Below are 20,919 nucleotides of genomic sequence, written 5' to 3'. Positions count from 1 at the left end.
ATGGTTTGGATGTTAAAAAGCTAGTATAAATTGGCATGAAGAGAAGTATAGTGCCAGTTTAAAGGAAGTAAAAGTCCCATGAACACATTAGGCATCTCTGTGTATAGTGAGTGGTACATTTAAAGAATATAGACACTGCCGTTTAATCAGAAGAGAATCGTGCGCCTGGAAACCATTTCACTGGACCGATGGCTGAAGGAATTAATCAGCTTACAAAAGAGAAAACTGAAAGAGAGACACAGGAACTGTGTTTACAGGAGCTAGTAGAGTAATTCGGCTTTCTACAGAATCAGGACTAGATTCTTGCAGATTTTCCTACAATATAAAGCAGAATTTCCGTATTATCAGCAATATTGAAAATAGAAATGAATGCATCTAAGTAGTACCACGGCCACCTGCTTAATGTGTCTTCACAATGGCTAGTTCCCAGGGCTGACCACATAAATATTTTGTTTTCAGGAAAAAAAATCATTAAATCTTTTATAGATGGTAAAATGTTTTGTGATTATTTCCATCACTTGTTGTTTAAGATTCCTCAAGACTAATATAATTACCATTCATTTCTTTAAAAAGTCCATAATAACCCCATAATACTGTATTAATAGGATGTTAGAGCATCTCACTTAAAAAACCAATTTCATTTATCTTAGCTGGTGAGAACATGGGCAAGAACATCTAAGCAGTCGGTAATGTGATAAGGTCAATAAACCAAGATCTCAGTATGTCGCCAGGAAAACGTTAGGCCCACGCTCTGACTTTACATACAATTTCAAAATGCTGATGATATGCTTTCCCAACCAACGGCCATCTAGAACCGGTGAATTAAAACCAGAGGGGGATGGTCATGGGAGGAAAACAGGGAGAGTAGAACCAACCAAACTCAAACCAGCAAGTAGTAACAACCAACCATGAGAGATGACGAAGACAGACTATGGAAAGCAGATGTAGTCGTTTAAAAGGTAAAGCACACTAGGGCCTTTTAAATTACTGTAGGGGCAAAACCTCTTCACAGTCCCTGAGGGAATCATTACCCAATAATTGGTCTTCATACTGATGATCCGGTGTCACCAAGAGAATTTAAATCAAACTCACTATTCTCAATTTAAAAAGGAAGGGAACGGTAACCTAAGCGATCCAACACACATGTTAAAAAATGATGGCACTAAATAGAATAATTTTCATTTCTCCAGAAAATTAACTTGTGTAGAAGAAAGAGTTCATTTGTTGAAGATGCCAGATAAGTGAGGCATTTTTATATTGTATTATAATACCAGGAGGAGGATACATATAGTTGGCTAGCACAATTTCAGTAAATGATAAATTTTTGTTTCCCTAAGTGGGTAACTATGTCTGTGGTGAAAAAAGGGACATTTTTTTGTTAGCTCTGGAAAAATGACATTTTTTGAGATGAGATCCTCCAAAGTTTCTGCATGCCAGTAGTAAAGTAATTAATGCAGCTAATTTGTAATCATTGGTAGGACAGTATCATGGCGTAAGTCTCACATTCTGAGAGAAATATGAAATATTCAATCAAATTACACAGAAACGACATTTTCTAAGCCTTTTCAAGTGTCTCTCTCATGCTTATTCATCATCCATCCATTTATTCTCAGAGACATCACATTATCAATTGAGAAGAGACATTTATATTCTTTTTAAAACCAAAAATTTTTGGACAAAGGTGAAGCTTTTCTTTTGTTGTCCTTTCAGTTTCAATCATGGCTGTGACATGGTAATGCCCAGTCAATAAATAATTAAAACTTTACATATATACATAGGATGTGAGTATGTGTATCACAACATAATATTTTTAAATTAGCAATTTAAAATCATATAGAGTGAAAGTTCAACATATAACATGGCTATATAACGTGGCTTGCATACTAGACAATTACCAGGCACATATGAAACATTGCAGAAATAGTTTGCCATTACATTTATCGTGGCTGAAACTATGAAATCCTGCTTGTGGTGAAGAACTGCAGACCAGAAATGGTATTTTTCATGCCACTGAGGAGGTGGGCAGGATTTCGTAAGAAGAACTCGGGAGGACAGAGCTGGTTTGATCCCACATTTAGCCACTTACTATATTATGACCACTGACAGGTTACTTACTCTGAGCCTTGTTCCTTACCTGTAAGATGGGGGAAATTAATCAAAGTGAGAACATTTAGCGCAGTAACTGGCATGTATCAGGCATACAATAAATATCAGTTACCTTCCATTATTCTAAAAACAGATTTTATTCCAAGTCAATTTTACCTTTACTTGCAAACTTGCTGATGCGACTCTCCTTTCCAGATCTTCTGCCTGTTGAAGAATCCTCAAATCCACTTCCATTGCTTGTTCTTCTACTGACCAGTTCTCCACAATATCTCGAGTTACCGGGTTTTCTTCATTTTCATTTAATTCAATAATGGTAACTATATTTGAAAGGAAATTTATTTTAAAATCCACTTTATCTCTCAATGATTTCTTCCAGAATGTGAATGAAATTCCAGGGGCACCACGTACAAGTACATTTAACACACACAAATTCACTTGTGAATAAGCAAGGCAGCTGACTCTTGCAAAAGGAGCAGTAAGTACTCTTCTTTAGAAACAGAACAGTATGTCTGCAGGTTGTAACAAACTATCAAAAGTAGTACCAATTTAAGAAAATGTAAATTGTTTTTGGGCAAGATAGGAAAGAAAAAGCCTATTAGTAATAAATTAAGATTAAGACATACTAAAATATGCTTTAAGATGAAAGAATTAATTCTCATAACTAAGCAAGAGAGCAGAAATAAATCTCTTTTAGGTGCCCACCATCCTTATTCTCGATGCAGGCTTGAGTGATGTAATCCAGGTGTTTCTGAATTTGTTTTTGTAATGCCTTTTCTCTTATGCCTCTGGGATGTAGCACTTTGAGCAAAGCTTTTAAATCCTCTGGGTCAGTAATGCTCCACCAGCCAAACTGCATTTCTAAGCCAAGATAAACATGTAGGGCATTTACAGATATTCAGAATATGAATTAATGGCATGCTACAAATGAAAAAATTTATAACTATATAAAAGCATCAAAGATTCAGCTATAATATAGAGATCTGTAACAATACAATAAAGTAAGTGGCTACAGCAAACCCTCTCAAGGTACCCACCTTCTGGAATAGGCTTTGGACTAGGATAATCTACTGGTTTGGCTACTTCAAGAGCTGCAGGTGACTTAGAGGGCGGCTGGGCCCGAGGAGTTGGTGAAGAAGCAGCTGGCGCATCGGCTTGGGTAAGGGAAGTGTCCTCCCAAGGTGTTCTTGGCAGTAACAACTGGTCCCTGGGGAGAGGACTGTAGACCTTGCCTGCACCACCTGAACCGGTACTGACCAGATTCGAGTCTGTCTCTTCCACGCCGTTCTGTGTCACCGTTGGCTGCATGCTGCCCGGTGAGTGTCTCCCACGGTTCTGGTGAGGCAGTGCGCACCCATCTGCACCGCTCTTTGGTTTGGGGGTTGTTACATCTGACTCAGGAGGCACCTTAGCTACTTCTAAAAGCTTGCTTAGTTTGGAAAAAGAGCCAGGATTCTGAAGAATTAGATTTCTGTTATCTTTTTCGTTAGGATCTTCCTTTTGCTCACAATGATCCGGATTTGAACAATTTAAAGTGTCGTCAGAAGTATCAAATATTTCTTTGGTCTGGATGCTTTCTGCTTTTTTTCGTTTTTTTCTTTCTTTTGCCATTTCTTTCAGCCCTACAAAATCCAAAAGCATTAAGAAGATCAGTTCCTCTAGATCAAACCATACTATATTTACTGCTATTTATCAAATCATATGCATAAATACTTTAACAAATTTCTCTAGCTTACTTAATACTCTTCATTTTTTTCTTTTATACACTAGCTTGTTACGCTCATTGGAAAAAATTTTGTAATTTTGTAACTAACCACAAAAAATTACAATAATAAAAAATATTAAAAGCCATAATATACAAATTACTGCTAACATTTTTGTATTAATTTTTCCAGGAATTCTCTATGCACACATGAAATCCTATTTTACAGATTTCCAACCTGTACGTTTTACTGAATAATACTCTTTAATTATTCTGATGTGTCAATAAATATATACCTACGCCTTAAATTGTAATTACTATATTCAGTGGAATATATCATAAAAAATCAACCTTCTATTGATAGTTATTAATAGGGTCCGATTATTCATTAGTAGAAACAATGCTAGAAATGATGAATGATCTTAGATCTGTGTTTGGATTTTTTTTCTCCTGATTTACTTCCTTAGGATACATTTCCAGAAAAAAACTGAGTCCTAAGATATTACTTTTCAGAGTTTTTGAAATATATTGTCAAATTGCCCTCCAGAAAGTCTAGATCAATATACAATCATACTTACACGAGGGCATCTGTTTGCCTACACCCTCAACGAAACTGAAGACTATCAATAACTTTTGTCTTTGGAAATATCCGGGAGGTGAGAATCTAAACTCTATTTTTTTCTGATCATTAATAAGACTGGATATTTTTCTGTAGGATAATAGGTATTTCTCCTTAGTGAACTTCTTGTCCATATTTTTTACCAGTGTTTTAATAATAATTGATAAGAAGTGTTAGAAAAATATAAACCTACTTTATTTAATTTGAAAAACGATGTATGTTCACAGTAAAATATTCAGTAATAAGAGGCTAATGTAACCCTTTCCTGCCCTACTCCCTCAGTTCCTATTTCTAATCTTCAGATGTAACTGCTTAATCAATCATGTCCATACATCCTTTGGGAAATCTTACATGCATGCATATGACTATTAGTTTGTGCTGTTACATAAATGGGATGCTACTGTTTTCTGCAACATTTTTATTTGGATAAAATTCAAATGCCTAAGCAAGGCCTCCAACACTGTATGATCTGGTTCCTGAAAACCACTCTTGTCCTTGCTAACCTTGCTCACCTTTCTCCCTTTTTTCAGCTTCTCAAACATGGTAAGTTATGTCCTTTCTTGGGGCCTTTGCACTGGGTGTTCCTCTGCCTGAAATCCTGTTTTGTTGACTGGCTCCTTACCCTTCAATGTTTCAGATTAAGTATCACCTATTCACAAAGGTTTTCCCTGACTACTCTATTTCAAGTAGGGTCCCCATCTTATTATTCACCTTAGAATATCATCATCCTATATGCTTCTTTTGCAGAATTTACCATTATACACATTAACCTGCTAATTTTAAAATATTTCACTCCATACCCCACCCCACACACTACAATTTAACTCAACAAACGTTACTTAAAGGCAGAGCAATGTTTATATTGCTTTAACAGGATCCCAGCTACCTAACATGGTGGCTGCTATGAAACTGGGGCTCAATAAATACTTTTTGGATGATGAAATAAAAGGATGACTTTACTATTTTCACTATATACCTTAGATTGCTTTCCATGGTGATACATAGAACTGTATCACATTTTCCTTCAATCAGCTGTATAATATTCTTATATGGATATCATAATTTATTTCATATATCCAAAGCTCGCAAATTTCCTTAATTTTGTACAAGTTACTAGCTAGCAAGGAAGTACTAATATTTGTGCTTGATTTATTCTGAGAACTAGTATCTCAAAAATCACTTTCATATATCCAAAAACAAACAGATCAACTAACCACACTAGGTCTGAGACTAGTAGGGGATTTCAGAGGTGATACATTTTAATAGCCTATTCATGGGGTCGTTAACTTTAATATCCAAATTCTTACTTATAGACAGTTAAACCTCTCATTAAAATGTAAAAATTATTTTTAAAATCTTGGAAGTTTATAAGGATGTTAAGTACACAGAGATTTTTTAGATAGTTTTTCTTTCACCAATTTCACACAATCCCCTGTTCTTTCCAGCCCTTACTATGCTTCAACAGACACTTAGATTGGTCCCCTATCTTGGCTATTGCAAATAGTGCTGCAATGAACACGGGGATGCAGATACTGATTTGAGTTTCCATTTTCATTTGTTTGGATAAGTACCCACAAGTGAAAGTGCTGGGTCATATGCTAGTTCTAACTTTTCTGAGGAACCTCTATACTGTTTCCAATAGTGGCCGCAACAATTTACATTCCCTGCAACAGTACCCAAGAGCTCCCTTCTCTCCACATCCTCACCAACACTTATTTCTTGTCTTTTTGATAAGAACCACTCTAACAGGATGAGGCGATATCTAATGTAGTTTGCATTTCCCTGACAGTTAATGATGTCGAGCCTCTTTTCAGGTACTTGTGGCCATCTGTGTGTCTTCTTTGGGAAAATGTCCACTGAGATCTTTAGATTGTTTATTTTGCTATTGAGTCATATTTGCTTTTGAGTTCTTTATAGACTTTGGATAACAGGCCTTTATCAGATATAAGATTTGCATATATTTTTTCCCATTTAGTAGATTGCCTTTTCATTCTGTTCATGTTTTCTGTTGCTGTTCAGGGGCTTATTAGTATGACAGTCCCACTTACTTATTGACTTTTTAGTTACTTAGTTTATGTTTTCCATGCTTTAAAACATTTTTATGTTTAAATATTTTAAGCAATCAGTTAAAAAAAGAACTCACTACACTCTCCTGTTTAACTAACATTCTGACCCATTCATATCAATCTTTAAAAATAAACACAACTGAAGCCTCTAAGTGCCCTCCCTGATTCTCTCTCTATCAGCAACTTTTACCCTGGGAAGGCAGACCATGACTTTCACGCATCATTCCAATATACGATTTTATACCCATTCTTCATATTCTTTGACTCACAAGAAATAAATTACTGTGCAGAAGAGTAACTCTGCTTGTTATAGGCCAACAATATTTACATGCCAGCCACTATTCTAAACCATTTTCAATTATTATTAACCGTCCTTTGTGCCCCAAGGGTACTTACATTGTTATATAGTACCTGTTCTAGACACCTATGTGATTAATCAGTCCCTTCTTTACATTGGACTGTTAAACATCTACATGGATGGCATGGACTAATGTTTTGTTTATCTTTGAACATCCAGTGCCCAGAAATGCCCGACACATACTGCGTATTCAAAAAAAACGAGCTGAAAGAAGTTTTCGCCTCCCTACACCACCCTCGGGCAATGGCTACATGTAAGCACTGACTTGACGCTGTGGCCCCATCAGAATCTAAGCATTTGAAAATGCCCAGACATAGTATTCTGAAACATTCAATTCAAGACAGTTTACCGGGCCTATAAATGCACTGTGTACCGCGCTAGTTAATTCACAGAAACGGAGCCAGAAAAGCAGAGTCTAAAGGTAGAATATGAAGGATGTGTGATAATACTTAAGAAAGTAAGAAGTTTAATGGAGAAGAAGGTAATCACAAATTTCAAACACATACAAGACTTCAAGATGAATGAGTCTTATGCTAAGGGTCTTAGGTTTCAGCAGTTTACCTCCAGGGCTACCGTCAGGATGGATGGTTGCTGCAAAGGTTAAAGAGTAAAGCACATGTTGGAAAATTTGACAGTGCGAAGGAAGAGAAACGGAGCAGCAGCTACACAGTACAATACAGGTAAAGATCTGTGTCCACTAAATGGGTGGATGTCAGAAAGTGCAGAAGAAGAAAAATCATGGACTGGAAAGGAATACTTATCAGTGAAAGGGGCATTATGAGTTCAAAAGAAATGAAAAACAAGGTTTTACAATGTTTATCCACAATGCACATTTGATTCTGGAAGCACACAATATATCGAAGGAGTAACAGGGTTTTAAAACGTATGGTTTGTTATATTACTTTGTAACAGATTAATGGCTCCTACCTGCAGCGCTCTCCATGCCTTCTACAAAAATCCCCCCACACTGGGGAAAAATCCAATACCGACGTCTGTAACGATCCTGGCCAAACATCACTGAACGTAAAGAGTGAGACGCATCGAAGAGCTCCCTTCTATACTGACTCTGTTGCTGTTAAAAAATGATGCATACAATTATGCTATGGGTGTTAAGTGCTTTAAAAATGGATATTTAAGTGACTTTATACTTATCATGGCTTTAGAGCAGCTAGATTTCACTATTGAAGAAAGGCAGCAAAAGAACTAATATCACACGTCTGACTTCAGTTCCAGTAACAGTTGTAAAGACAGAAATTACTTTGAGGGTAATTAGAATATTTTTGTTGCCAAGGATTAAAAAACGTTTTGTTTTATTAGATATCTTATCGTAAAGCATGTCTTATATTTGGTAATAAACAATGTGATCAAGTGTTTCACTGAGCCAAAGACAATTGGCTCAATTCTAATGATTATAGTGTGTAACAAATAATACTCACATATACCTGTATTTGCCTATTTTTATACTCATGCTGCAGACCTTAGGCAGCATATGACTAAATTTTGGAATAACTGTGTGATGAATCTAATGACATAAAATGCAGATATCTCATAATACTAATCCTGAAATACTTCACTAATGCTACTGAAATTCAGTTTTACATGAGAAGTACATACATATACAGTCTATAGATCCAGTGCAAAGAAAACCCACAAGTACACTAATGTAAAATAAAACACAGGACAGGTGAGAAATTGGGGATCAACAGAGGTGAGGCTTAGAACCTCACCCCCCATTCTGAGAGAAATCTTCTGCATACGTGGATGTTTTATTGCCCTCGTCTACCTTGGATTAACACATAGTCTACAGGCACACACCTGATCATCTACATTTGCTCTCTTACAACACTAAACTATGTTTTCTACCTTTATCTTGTATCTACCTACCACTTCAGCATTTTATTAAAAATAATAATAATAAAGAGAGAAATGTGGTATCCACATATAAATCAAGTATAAAAATCAAATGAGTATTCCTATTTGAACTGACTGTTTATAGTTCATAATGCATGAGCAAAACTGAAGGTTTCTGTGATGGCTGCCCTTGTACTGTTCACCATGTAAGAACTTGTTTGTTATGCCTCAGAAGATTGGAGACTGACGAAAATTAGGCTTGGAGTGGATTAATGATTGTGCATTGAGCATTGACTCCCCTATACAGAATTTTATTGTTGTTAACAACCATTTGATCAATAAATATGAGAGATGCCCTCACAAAAAAAAAAAAAAAAAGTACACACTTCTAATGGTAAAATAATAAGTAACCGGGATATAATGAATATAGTCAAGATATTGTAACAGCTTGGTATGGTGATAGCTGGTACCTAGAATTGTCATGTATATAAATGTGGAATCACTATGTTGTACACCTGAAACTAATGTAATGTAATACTGTGTGTCAACTACCCTTCAATAAAAAATAATTATCTAGAAAAAAATAAATGAATAAATAAATAAATAAAATAAATAAAACACAGGATGCTGAAACTATTAACATGAAATCTGACTGAATTTTAAAAGTTATGAATTCCAAGAAATAAAACCATGCATTTATTGATATTTTGTATTTAAATAAAGAGCTAAAGAATATAGCTCTTGATTAAGTTAGTACCATGTCTTAAGAGGGAGGACTTTAACATTGGCAAGAAACTTTTACGGTTTAATTGTGAGAATGTTTCTGGAGCTCTCCATTTTAATTACTTACAAGAAGCTTGCTTTTATTTAGCAGTCACAAAAAAGGAATCCCATACAAGGTGGATTTTTAAAACACTGCCAAAATGATGTAAGCTATAATCTGAAAACTGCTTACTTTACTCAGCTTTTCAATCTGTCTTTCTAGCTCTTCAACACTTGCTGCTTGGTCACCTTCATCCTATACATGACAAAATACAGTATCATTTAAAGTTTTAAGATTTATTCAATCAATCTGTGGGTATTTAATGAAGGCCTCCTTTATGCAAAGCACTAGGATAGGCCCTATGGGAATGAGTAAGCCTCAGCTCTTGGTTCTTTGTAAACTAATAATCTGGTAGGGAGACACATGCACATCACACTATGGAAATAAAAACCACTACACAGAGGAAGCCATAGGGACCCCAAAAGAGGTAGAGATTTAAGAGTCATGGAGTTCAGGAGAGGGTGAGATTACTTTTAGTGGGAATCTTTACCGAGAGAGGCTACATGGAAGAAGTTGTGTCTTAATTAGCTACCGAAGAATGGTTCGGATTCGATCAATCAGAGAAAGCGCAGGGCATTCCAGAAAGAGTCTGATGTATCTTGACATGAAAGGTACATGAAGAGGTAAGACAGGAGATGAGGCAAGGATGAGTTCAGGGTTAAACGATCTAGAGCTATAAATGCTTGACCATGGTCAATAACGTGATCCTTTGAGGGAGGTTAAACGTGAGAACTACGCTTACAAAGACAATACGGCAATAGTCCTAAGATGGCCTGGAGCAGGGAAAGGATGAACATTGTCAAATCTGGTTAGTATTCCACTGCAGTGACTCAAGAGGGACGGAGAATGTGGGACTTACATAGGTAAAAGAAACAGAAACGGAGAAAAGCAAATGGACGAAAGAGAGTATTACCTAATTAGAAATGTTAAGTCATGGCCACTCATGGGTATGAGGCAGAGAGGGGTGAGGGAGACAAAGGAAGTAGTAAATTATGGTAAGAGTTTAAATCTGGGAGACTGCAAAACTACTGGTACCATTCATTTGGTACCAGTGACTCACTGGAGTCATTTTGAGGGCAAAGAAGGTAAGTTATATTTTGAACACATTGAGCTTTTATAAGAAAAATAATCCCTACGATATATAATACTAACTTCGTAAGTGGTACTTTACTGGTGATTACATGAAATTTTTCATTCTAGAAAATGAATATAGGAAAACAACCACCAAATTATATGTTTTAGAGGGAAAGCATAAAGTAAAAGGCACATGTATTTTCTTTGTATCTTAGCCACGCTACTTCCTATGGGCAAACTACTTAACTCTTCTAAGACTATTTCCTTATCTGTAGATTGATAACAACATTTCCTGTAACATGGGGGCATCTGTGAGGGCCGAGGAGAACAGATCTGAAAGTAACCAGCAAACTTCCAGGCACACAGTGTGCAAACTGGTTACTTTCCCTCTTTCTGAAAATTGTATCTAGAAAATGCAGGTACCTCTTAGGTTTAAAAAAGTAAAATTTGTTTCCGGTGCTCATTTTCTAGAAGCATTTTTAAAAAGCCACACTGCCACCAACCACTCATGAGCAGGTATTTCTGGATGAGTAGTTATCTCCCCAACAAAAGGAAATGGAAAGAAGCTTTAGTATAAGCTATCATTTATCTACTTCTCATCCAGTTTAGGGGAGCAAGTTACAGAGGCATTTAGGCATACTGTTTGTGCTAACAGTAACACAAATTTCCACTTCAGGAAAGAAGTCTTAAAAGAGAACAGGCCCAATGACCCTCAAATAGATAATTACATAATTACATGTCTGTATGGTTCTAAAGTGATCTTTTGACTCGCAGGGCAAATGTTTGATAATATGCTTACACAAAAATACAATTCAAGCAACAGTAATAAAAAATACTTGCAAAAGACATCAAAGTAACTATGTATGAGTCAAATAAACTTAGTGCTGTTTCTAAGACTCTCCCTAAGATGAAAAGGAAGTAAAGTGTCTACTAAGGTTTGTTTAAAGCAAAGGAGTTTTGACTAATAGTCCTTATAATTTTAAGAGATGTGTAGAACTTAAAAGGTCAGAGAGAAAGGCAAGGAGACTAAGCACAAAGAACTCATCTCTGCCGTGGTTCTCCATGATTTCCCAACCAAAAGAGAGGCCACTGTATGTCCCTATGTGTCAAAGTTCAATCATCCACATAACCTGTTACCAGGCCAACTTGTGAAGTTAGAGCTCACGTAGGTTTCAACACAATTCTAAGGTTTAGGTATACAGACTCCATGTGCTGAAGGAATGAGGAGTGTGGAGAAGAGGGAATCATCTTTGAGACAAAGGGGGATGGACTTAGTCAAGGGCAGGACCTTCTAACAGAGAGCGATCACACGGGTCTCAACGGAAAGGCTCCCTGAAATGCATCTTCTAGGGAGTTTTAATTCCTGGCACTCTCCCCAAACTTTAATCAAGAATCTAAACCTACTTTTTGAGGAATAATGTATCTATCCTATCATTGGGCTCATTAAATAGTTAAATTTTTTAAGGCAATTGATAAGTGGCTACCAGTTCTTCATCATAACAGATAACTCTAAAATCACTTAAAAGAAATGTTATTTTGACTTGTTAGGTCCTAAAATTATTATCTTAAAAAGTTTTTAAACTGTTTTCTCACATTAATAACATATACATTTGCCAGGATTTTACTCAATGAAACCCTATAATCTAACTATAATTCAATTAAAAAGTCACTTTAAATGATATATGTGGTTAAGAGACATTAATGATATTTAAATAAGTAGTAACAAATTTTAGTAGAGTTTATCTACCTTGCCCCATTGATTATTTTCTTTATATCTTCAACCCCCTCTCTTACTGACTCCCTTCAACCCGAAATCATATTTAGCCTTTCACATCTGAGTAACCCTTGGTTGTCTGTCCCCTTTAGGAACCACCTTTTCCTCTGAGGCACAATGCTTACAGAAGTCATCTCACCTCCTCACCTTCTACGGTGCTCGATCCTTCGCCACCCGGCTCCTGCTCTGACCCGACTAACGACTGTGCTGCCACTGGTCCCCAGTGACCTCTGCCTTGCCCGATCCCACAGACACTTTCGATCCTCATCACACTAGACTCCTGCTACGTTAACATTGTTTATCACTCCCTCCTTTGAAATGTTCAGTTTTCTTGATTTTTGCTACTACTACATGTGTAGAAAAGAGCTGACATTGCCGGTCTGACTGCTCTATTTGAAAGGCCCGCGTACAAGGCTGGTCCCTGGCTGGTGTCTGGGAACTTGGATTTCACAGGGTTTCCTCCCACGCTGATAGACTGGCTCACTGGAACCCAACTGGGCTAACAATGGAGTGTATACTGATCACCTGTCTTTCTCCTGGGAGTTTTATACTTGTCATAACTCATTCCTAGGAGACTTAAGCCCATCCTGTGTGACTCCACTGGGAAAAGACTCTTAACAGTGTGGGTCTGGTTTCCTCTGGGCTGTGGCTCACACGCCTTTTCTCTCTGATTCTGATGTGTGTCTTCCTAGTGAGTCACTGACTCTGGTGATGGCCTCAGAGATCCTTGAACCATTACAGACATCTCCTACCTCTACGACTGCTCCTTCTTCAACAAGAAGCCCTACGGGATCTTCTGAAATATTGACATCCCCTGGGGTTCCAACTTCAGTCTACTGCTCTGTTCCCTAAACCAAACCCCCTGTACAGAAATCACCCACCTCATGATTTTAAACTACTGTCTGTGTGAATAACTTCCAGATCTATATGTTCATGACTGAACTCATCTTTAGGCTTCAGATTCTTATATCCAACTTACTGCAGAACTGCTGCAAAGGCACCTCAACCGTAACATGTCCAAAATGAACCCACCATCGTTTCTTGTCTTCCACTATCTGATCTGCACTCCCCTCCTCCTCTATCATCTATTTATTCTGTTCCTCCTGATTTCTCTAACTCAGTTAATGGCAAGAATACCACGCAGCCTCCCAAACCAGATGGTCGGGCATCAATCCTACCCTTCCATCAACCTACCAGTTCAAATACTACTCATTCTTCTTCCTAAGTATTTACTGAAATCGTTTCCTCCTTCTTCCCAACTACCATCGGGCTCGTTTGGGACCCTACAACTCATTAAACTCTTGCAACATCTCCTGACCGACCTTCCCACCTCTGATCTTGCCCTACCCCAAATCTACTTCTATTTTCCATGGAGCTGCCATAGGGAGCCACTAAAAAAAGCAAGTGTGACTCTGTCATTCTGTCACTTACAAAGAGGAAGCAATGGCTTCCTCCTACCAAAAAAGTGTAAATCCTAGTTCACAGTTGTTGCTACGAGGCTCTCTAATAACAATGAAGCACTTGTCAGTCACTTAAGGCGCATCGTGGTTTCAGATTCCTACGTCCGTTTATGCTGTGCTTTTTGCCCGAGCACTTCTCTACGGGTTCTTCCCCAGGTTAACATTCAGCCCACCTTTTAGCCTCAGCCAGTGGGCCCAGAAAGCCTTCGTTGAGGACCTATTCCTCATAAAGGTTCAATGCCCTTCCTTTCCGCCTGCCTAGCACAGAGTAAATACCACCGGCAAAGCAGTTAACATGTAGTACATTACATTTTCTTACGGCAAATCTTCCTCAATGAGACTGCAAGTTGAGAAAGGACTTTCGGTACCTTACTCATCTTGGATCAAAAGTGCCCAGAGCGAGGCACATAATAAACTGATGATGCTTGAGAAATACATCAGTTTCACTAAATGTGACAATACTTTCAAGGCATGAAGTATTGTACACATATAAGCTAGGATTTTACCAGAATGAAAGAGGATAACTGAAATTAAGAATCTACATGGTTCTTTGAAGAACTCTCAATATGTTCTATAAAAAGAAAAACTTGCCTTTGTTTATTCAGTGTAAGCCCATCCCATGTGTGGGCAATTATTAAACCATCACAAAAAACTTTACGAGGTGATTGTTATAAATATTCAGTTTTCAGATGAAGAAACTGAGGCAAGTAAGTGTCAAAATGGAATTCAAACCCAAATCCACCTGACCCCCAAATTCTGTTTTCAGTATGTTATGTTATCTTTGTCAAGTAATAAAATCTACCTAAACTTGATTACCTCATCTTCACAGACATCGGTTTTCTTTCCTTTTCTGTCTTCCTTGTCTTCCTCCTCCTCCTCCTCCTCGTTGCCATCAGCGTCACTGTCCCCGCCCTTCCTTCTTCGCTTGCATCCTGCTGTGGGGGTGGCCGACGCGTGCTGCTCTTCTCCAAGATCGATGCCACCTGAAGTGTCTCTCTTGCCTGCTTTCTTAGCATAAATGATTCGGAGCCTTTAAAATGTAACAAAATTAGGATATACAAGAAAACCTTCTCTTCATACATTTTAGAGAAAATAACATGAGTTTTAACCAAAATTCCTTACGGTGAGTATTAAGTCAATGGCAATAAAATTAGAATTAAAGAAATTTAAGAAATATGTTTCCAGAAATTACAGAATATATTGACTTTTAAGAATTATTCTGGATCTCTCTGGAATTAGAATATATTTTAAAAATAAAACTTAGCTGAAAAAATTAACTCTAGCAATGACCAATGATAATTCCTGATCCCATGCTTTCAGACTGAAAAAATTTCTGTTCAAATTATACAAAGAAATCTCCTCTTACATAGAAATTGAGTAATTTCAGCATTATATTTCCTGGCGGGAAACTAATTAAGCTTTAATTCTGAATACATTTGGATATTTTGGACTCTATGAAAGCAAACTTTAATTAGAAAGCAATTTTTAAAAGTGGCAGTTCTAAACAGATTCTACTTATGACAAAACTAACTTGATAGCCAACAACAATCTTAGAAAACGTGATTGCTTGACTTCTTTGGGAGCAAAAATGTAAACTGACTTTTTTCTAAGTCTGAAGCATAAGATGTTCAATGACTCTAATTACAACTTTTGTCCATTGCAGACTCTCATCCTAGGTTTTATTAATTTCTTAATTCATCTTAATTAAGCTTTACCTTTTTTTATTTCTTACACATAATAAACTTTAAATTCTGTGTTTGGAATTTATGTTTTACTGGGGAATTTGTACAATGGGAAACAGTATACTAACTTTAATAAAACAGGACTTACTTGCGGAGTTTACCTTCTACCATCCATTTATCTCTCCTCAAGTTTGACATATAATCAGTGTTCTTGTCAATTTCACTGTCAATGCAAAAGTTTATTAGAAGACAGAAATTAATCCATTATGCAATATGTTAACTTGGTGAGTAAACTGTTGCCATTTCTTGCTAACTAAAAGTGATGTCAATGAGTAGCGAAAACAAGTGAAAAATTATATCAATACAGTATCACAGCTAAGAGATATACAGAAGACTTAGTATGTCCACCAATGGTAGAAATGCATGGCTCTGAAATATACAGATTGATCCTTTTCCTAGAAAGGAAAAGAAGTAAAAGTAACGATAATTAAAATATGTAAAATAATGAATAGAAAGAACAAGATGAATATAGATTTGTTCACCAAAACTTGAAATACTAGAGTGCAAAATTTACTTTGACTCTTAAATGTAAGTTTTTAAAAAGTACAATACATCAATAAACTAATATTAAATTGTTATTAGCACATAATAAAATAAAAAGCTGGATACTTCTATTAATGGCTATGAAGGAAAATCACGTAGTTATTTATCACTGAAAGATGTCAAAGAAAGAAAAAATTCCGGATTCTTGCAAAGGTGCTACCTTCTGGTGCCATGGTAAGAAAAAACTATTTTTATGTTTCCTTATATGAATAATTAACAGAATTATTAAGTAAACAAAATGGTAGCAAAGAACATGCAGTAAGATCCAAATTTTCTTTTCAACAGACTGCAGTAAATACATTAAAATAGTAGTAGTAGTAGTAGTAGTCATCTCTGAATGGTGAGGTTAAGTGTAATTTTGTTTTCTTTGTGCTACTCTGTAAACTTTGGATTTTGCATGGGTAATTTGTGTTACTTTGTCATATAAATTATTTCGATTAGACAAATTGAGAACAGGAAGGAAGCGCCAGAGAAGTCTAGGCACGGGCTCACCTCACCACCCTCCTGCTGCACGCCAGCTCACTGATCAGGAAGGCCAGCGCCGAGGCTTTCTGGGCCGGAGTGTGGGCCTGGAAAGCCTTGGTCCTCAGGCTTTCGGTGAGCTCAGTCTGTCCACAACGGGCCTCCATAAAGATCTGCAAGATCTCGGAAACATTGTCTCGATTCATACCAACATTCAGCAAATGTTCTCCAAGAGCTGTTTCGGCCTATAAAAGTTTGGCATTTTTGTCAGTATTGATCCTAACCGTACAGAACATAAAAACAATTAAGATTTTTAAATGTTTTTATTATATTATCTATGTATTACTGAAAAGGGCTTAATTCACACTTGAAATGAAGTAAAGATAAAAATAGACAACAGATGATAGACAGGTATTTGAGTACTTGCGTCTTTCTATTCCTTCTTTAGACCCTTGGTTAACAGGCAGGAAGGAGAGTATGTGAACTCATGAGTAGATATCATACCTTCTTTGACTATAGAAACTATCTCAAGCTTTCTAAGGCTTTATCTAGGCGTTCTATCAGTACTGGTTGCGGGAGGCCCAGGGGCACTACTGTTGTGTTTTCCAGCTCTAGAGTGTCATGGACTTTATTGTCTGGTATCCTAAATAGGAAAATGGAAGAACAAGCAACTGGTGCACCTGGAAACTTCTCTCTCCATCATATTATCTACAGCAAAGCTGACTGAAATGTGTATCTTAGCTGGAATTATGATCCATTTGAATTTCTTGAGTATCCACTGAGAGGTACAGAGTCTTATCATGCTGATCTTAGAGGTGCTGCCATTCGCCTCAATTGTTCACAGTGATTGAGAGCACACAGCATAATTTCAGAAGGCATACATAAATTTTAATTCTTTATGATTTATAAATTCTCTTTTGCTGAATATCACTTTCCTTAAGTCACTTGGTTTTGGCCAAAAGCTAGAGAAAAATAAGAGTAATCTGGGAATATCTACATTCTGTAGGCTTTATGAACCAGGTTTTCCTAGATGTGGACCATTTGCAACTGAACGCAAATCTACACTTAACTTTGTGAGATGCGGAAAAAACTAGATCAGTGTATACACTCTTCTGCTAATATGCTAAAGCCAGTTATCAGTGCACTGAGGGTACAAATTAAAATCATTTTTTGTATTTTGTTTTTTTACCTTGTATCCTGTAATTAGACCTGGATCACACACAGCAGCTGACAGGAGCCTCACAAGCAGGTCTTGTACCTCAGCCATGCTGTCCCCTAGATTCAGCAATCCCTCTTGAAGAATACTCAGGTCTGGAACATCAGTATTCCCATTAAAGCCTAAAGCTTTACCGAAGACTCGTAAGAACTGCACCACAATGAGACAGTTTGAAAATGTACTTCCAGAGAGGACAAGTCCTGGAATACGAGGCAACTCTGGCAAAGGCTGAAAAATAAAATAAAATAAAAAACTAATTAACTAAAACGGCTATGACTTCAGATTTTCTGAAATAGAACAAGTTGCCGTCTTTCTTTGCTCTTGAATTCTGCCAGTGGTTTTCCGTCTAGACTGTGGATTCCCTGAGGGCATTTCTGCAACCCCATAGTACTAAGCACGGGATTTTGAAACCAAGCAACCATCAATAAGTTTTAGTGGAACTCAATACGAACTCAGAATTCTGAAAAAAGAACACAAATTTTAATTAACATATTGATAGAACATGGGTTCCATAACTGGAGCAACAGAAGAAATAAGCATTTCAAAAGTACTTGGCCATGGACATACTACGTAGGGCACGTGTACTAATTTCTTCTAATGATGGAGACTGATTAATAATTCATGCTTTTTTGGTTGCTCAGAAACTACCGTGTATCTATGGGCCGATGGGAGAATGGTACCATCTTTGGCTAATTAATGCAGATAAACTATTTGGTCCACATGACCAGAACCCATGATCCTATCAAGAACCCAGTTACACTGCAACTAACAGTCTCTAGGCTTGTAGCAAAACACTAATATTGAATTTCAATACTCCCATTAGAAAGCAGCTTCTTTTGCTACTTCTCAAATGTGCTCACATAGTAACATTTTAATGACAAAACTGTAGTACCAGTTGTCATGAATATTTAGGAAGTAAATAAGGCAAAAAGGCCATGAATGAGACTTAATAATAGTATTTCAAATTTTGATTAGAAAAAAATGAACTTTTACATATTTCTATTTCACTGGTCTTTGTTAAACAATGTTCCTCCACCCTGCACTTACTGAAACAACTAACCAAGGACCTTCTCTAGTGATACTGTGTGGAAACAGAACTGCGGATAATATCTGATAGCACACAAACCTTACAGGTTCCATTTGAAAACCATCTAAGTCTGAATCTTTTTTCTTGAACCATATCATACACATACCATGTGATTTAAAAAATTTATATAACAAAGCTATCAAAAGGCTTAAAATGGACTTCTATATTTGATTTACTGCATATGGATTTAAACAGAAATAACAAATTCAAGAAAATAGAGATCTTTTAGGATTTTTCAAAAATTGCTCACTGTGAGCCTACTAAATGTGTCAACTAACCTATGTACCCTCTCTGGACATAGGAAAATTTAAACATGCAGTTTTACTAAAACTAGTGTTTATACTTTTATTTGTAGTTAAAAGCATTTGTGCTAAGTAAGAATATTATTATAACTAAATCCCCACTAGGATATTTTTGCTTTAAGTGCTTTAGAAAAAGCTGAAAAGAGACAATCACTCTTTGTATTATCAGATGAACATGGCATATAATATAGATCCTATTGACTAATTATACTATTATTGACAGTATTACAGAAATATGTATTATTGACAATTTTCTACAAATACCATCTTAACTATAGCCAAACATAATTGATTTCTTCTGATAAGTATATAAATTATGCCAGTTAACATGATTATCACGCTCTTTTCAAATTTCTACTTTTACGTATTTTAGCAACACCTGTGAAAACAACAGGAGAGAAAACACATGAGGTCCTCTCACTGGACACATTTCTTGGCTTTCAAGGTGATAAACAGTATGGACCCTGGAGTTTAACAAATTGGAGTTTGGATCCAAGGTGCCACTTATGAGTTGTGTCATCTTGGGCAAGTTCCTTCACCTCTTTGTGTCAAAGTTTCTCACTTGTAAATGGGCATAAATACCTCTTCAACAGGATTGTGGTGAGGGTTAAATGGGAGAATTCATACGTAAAAAACACTTAGCACAGTGCCTGGAAAGTAGTCAACATACTCAATGAAGTTAGCTAACAAGTCTAAAGCACTGAAGGAGGTTACAGATTATAAATCCTGATTTATTTAAATATCTAAGGGGGTTTGAGGAGAAGGTAGATCTTTCTGTATCTAAACATATAGGAAGGACCAAATGAAACAGAAATCTTATCTACTTTTATCATTCCCCCTTGTACATTTGTACAGTGTTTTTATTTCAATGAAAAAGATTGGCAGCACTCCACCACTTATATATTTAGAACTTCCATTTCCAGCGCAGGAGGTCAATAGACTTATTGGTGGCCATCAGGAGAAGCACACTGACCTAGACTTGGAAATCCACTGCTCAGCTGAAAGTGAAAGCCTTCGTACTGGCAGCTCGGGCAGACGAATGAGGTGAGAACACAGGAAAAATTAAACTTATTAAGGAAATGGTTTACATGATAACTTACCTTTTGGTCTGCTAAGCACATGTCTTCATTAGGCTTCTTTAGTTCTTTTGCAATTTCTAATTCTAATCTTCGTTGCTCTAGTTTAAGCTCTTTCTTTAATCGTTTCTCATCACGTTTTTCTTGCTTCGACCGTTCTTTTTCCTTAAAAAGAAAACCATGCCCACATAGTCTCTTTAACCATTATTATGTTTGAAAAGCCTTTAGTTAAAATTTAAAAAGTGATCTGTGTTATGTCCATGAACAGAACTGTCCAAGCAGGTTTAAGCGACGGACTTAGGACTGCATAGAAATAACTTATTTTGCTTTTCAGTATTGTCACTCTTTGATTTTCAAAATAATCTTATGACTGTATATATTTTTGTGCAGTTGATCCTTAATCAGCACAGGCTTGAACTGCATGGGTCCACTTATATGCAGGTTTAAAAAAAATACACACACTGGTAACTTTTTTGAGATCTGCAACAATTTGAAAAAACATTTTCTTTTCTCTAGCTTTATTGTGAGAATACAGCGTACAATACATACAACATAAAAAATATGGTTGATGATCTGCTTATGTTATCAGTAAGGCTTCCCAGTCAATGGTAGGCTATTATAAGTAGTTAAGTTTCTGGGGAGTCAGGTGTTATATGCAGAG

General features: G+C 36.6%; 1 protein-coding gene across 1 annotated transcript in view; it reads right to left on the bottom strand.

Moving 5' to 3' along the window:
• LOC130681267 (bromodomain adjacent to zinc finger domain protein 2B-like) overlaps positions 1-20,919 on the bottom strand; it is a 123,566-nt gene that overhangs the window by 12,855 nt on the left and 89,792 nt on the right. Inside the window, exons 11-22 of the mRNA XM_057493904.1 lie at positions 20,283-20,423; positions 17,767-18,021; positions 16,608-16,822; positions 15,661-15,735; positions 14,647-14,860; positions 9,655-9,717; positions 7,776-7,920; positions 3,141-3,725; positions 2,769-2,964; positions 2,515-2,540; positions 2,263-2,423; positions 256-315 (exon numbers count right to left, since the gene is read on the bottom strand). Coding sequence (XP_057349887.1) covers positions 256-315; positions 2,263-2,423; positions 2,515-2,540; positions 2,769-2,964; positions 3,141-3,725; positions 7,776-7,920; positions 9,655-9,717; positions 14,647-14,860; positions 15,661-15,735; positions 16,608-16,822; positions 17,767-18,021; positions 20,283-20,423 — 2,136 coding nt within the window. The remainder of the gene's footprint in view (positions 1-255; positions 316-2,262; positions 2,424-2,514; positions 2,541-2,768; positions 2,965-3,140; positions 3,726-7,775; positions 7,921-9,654; positions 9,718-14,646; positions 14,861-15,660; positions 15,736-16,607; positions 16,823-17,766; positions 18,022-20,282; positions 20,424-20,919) is intronic.

This window comes from Manis pentadactyla, chromosome 16, assembly GCF_030020395.1.
Source record: "Manis pentadactyla isolate mManPen7 chromosome 16, mManPen7.hap1, whole genome shotgun sequence".
Taxonomy (NCBI): Eukaryota; Metazoa; Chordata; class Mammalia; order Pholidota; family Manidae; genus Manis; species Manis pentadactyla.
This window is presented reverse-complemented; position numbering and strand designations above follow the sequence as displayed.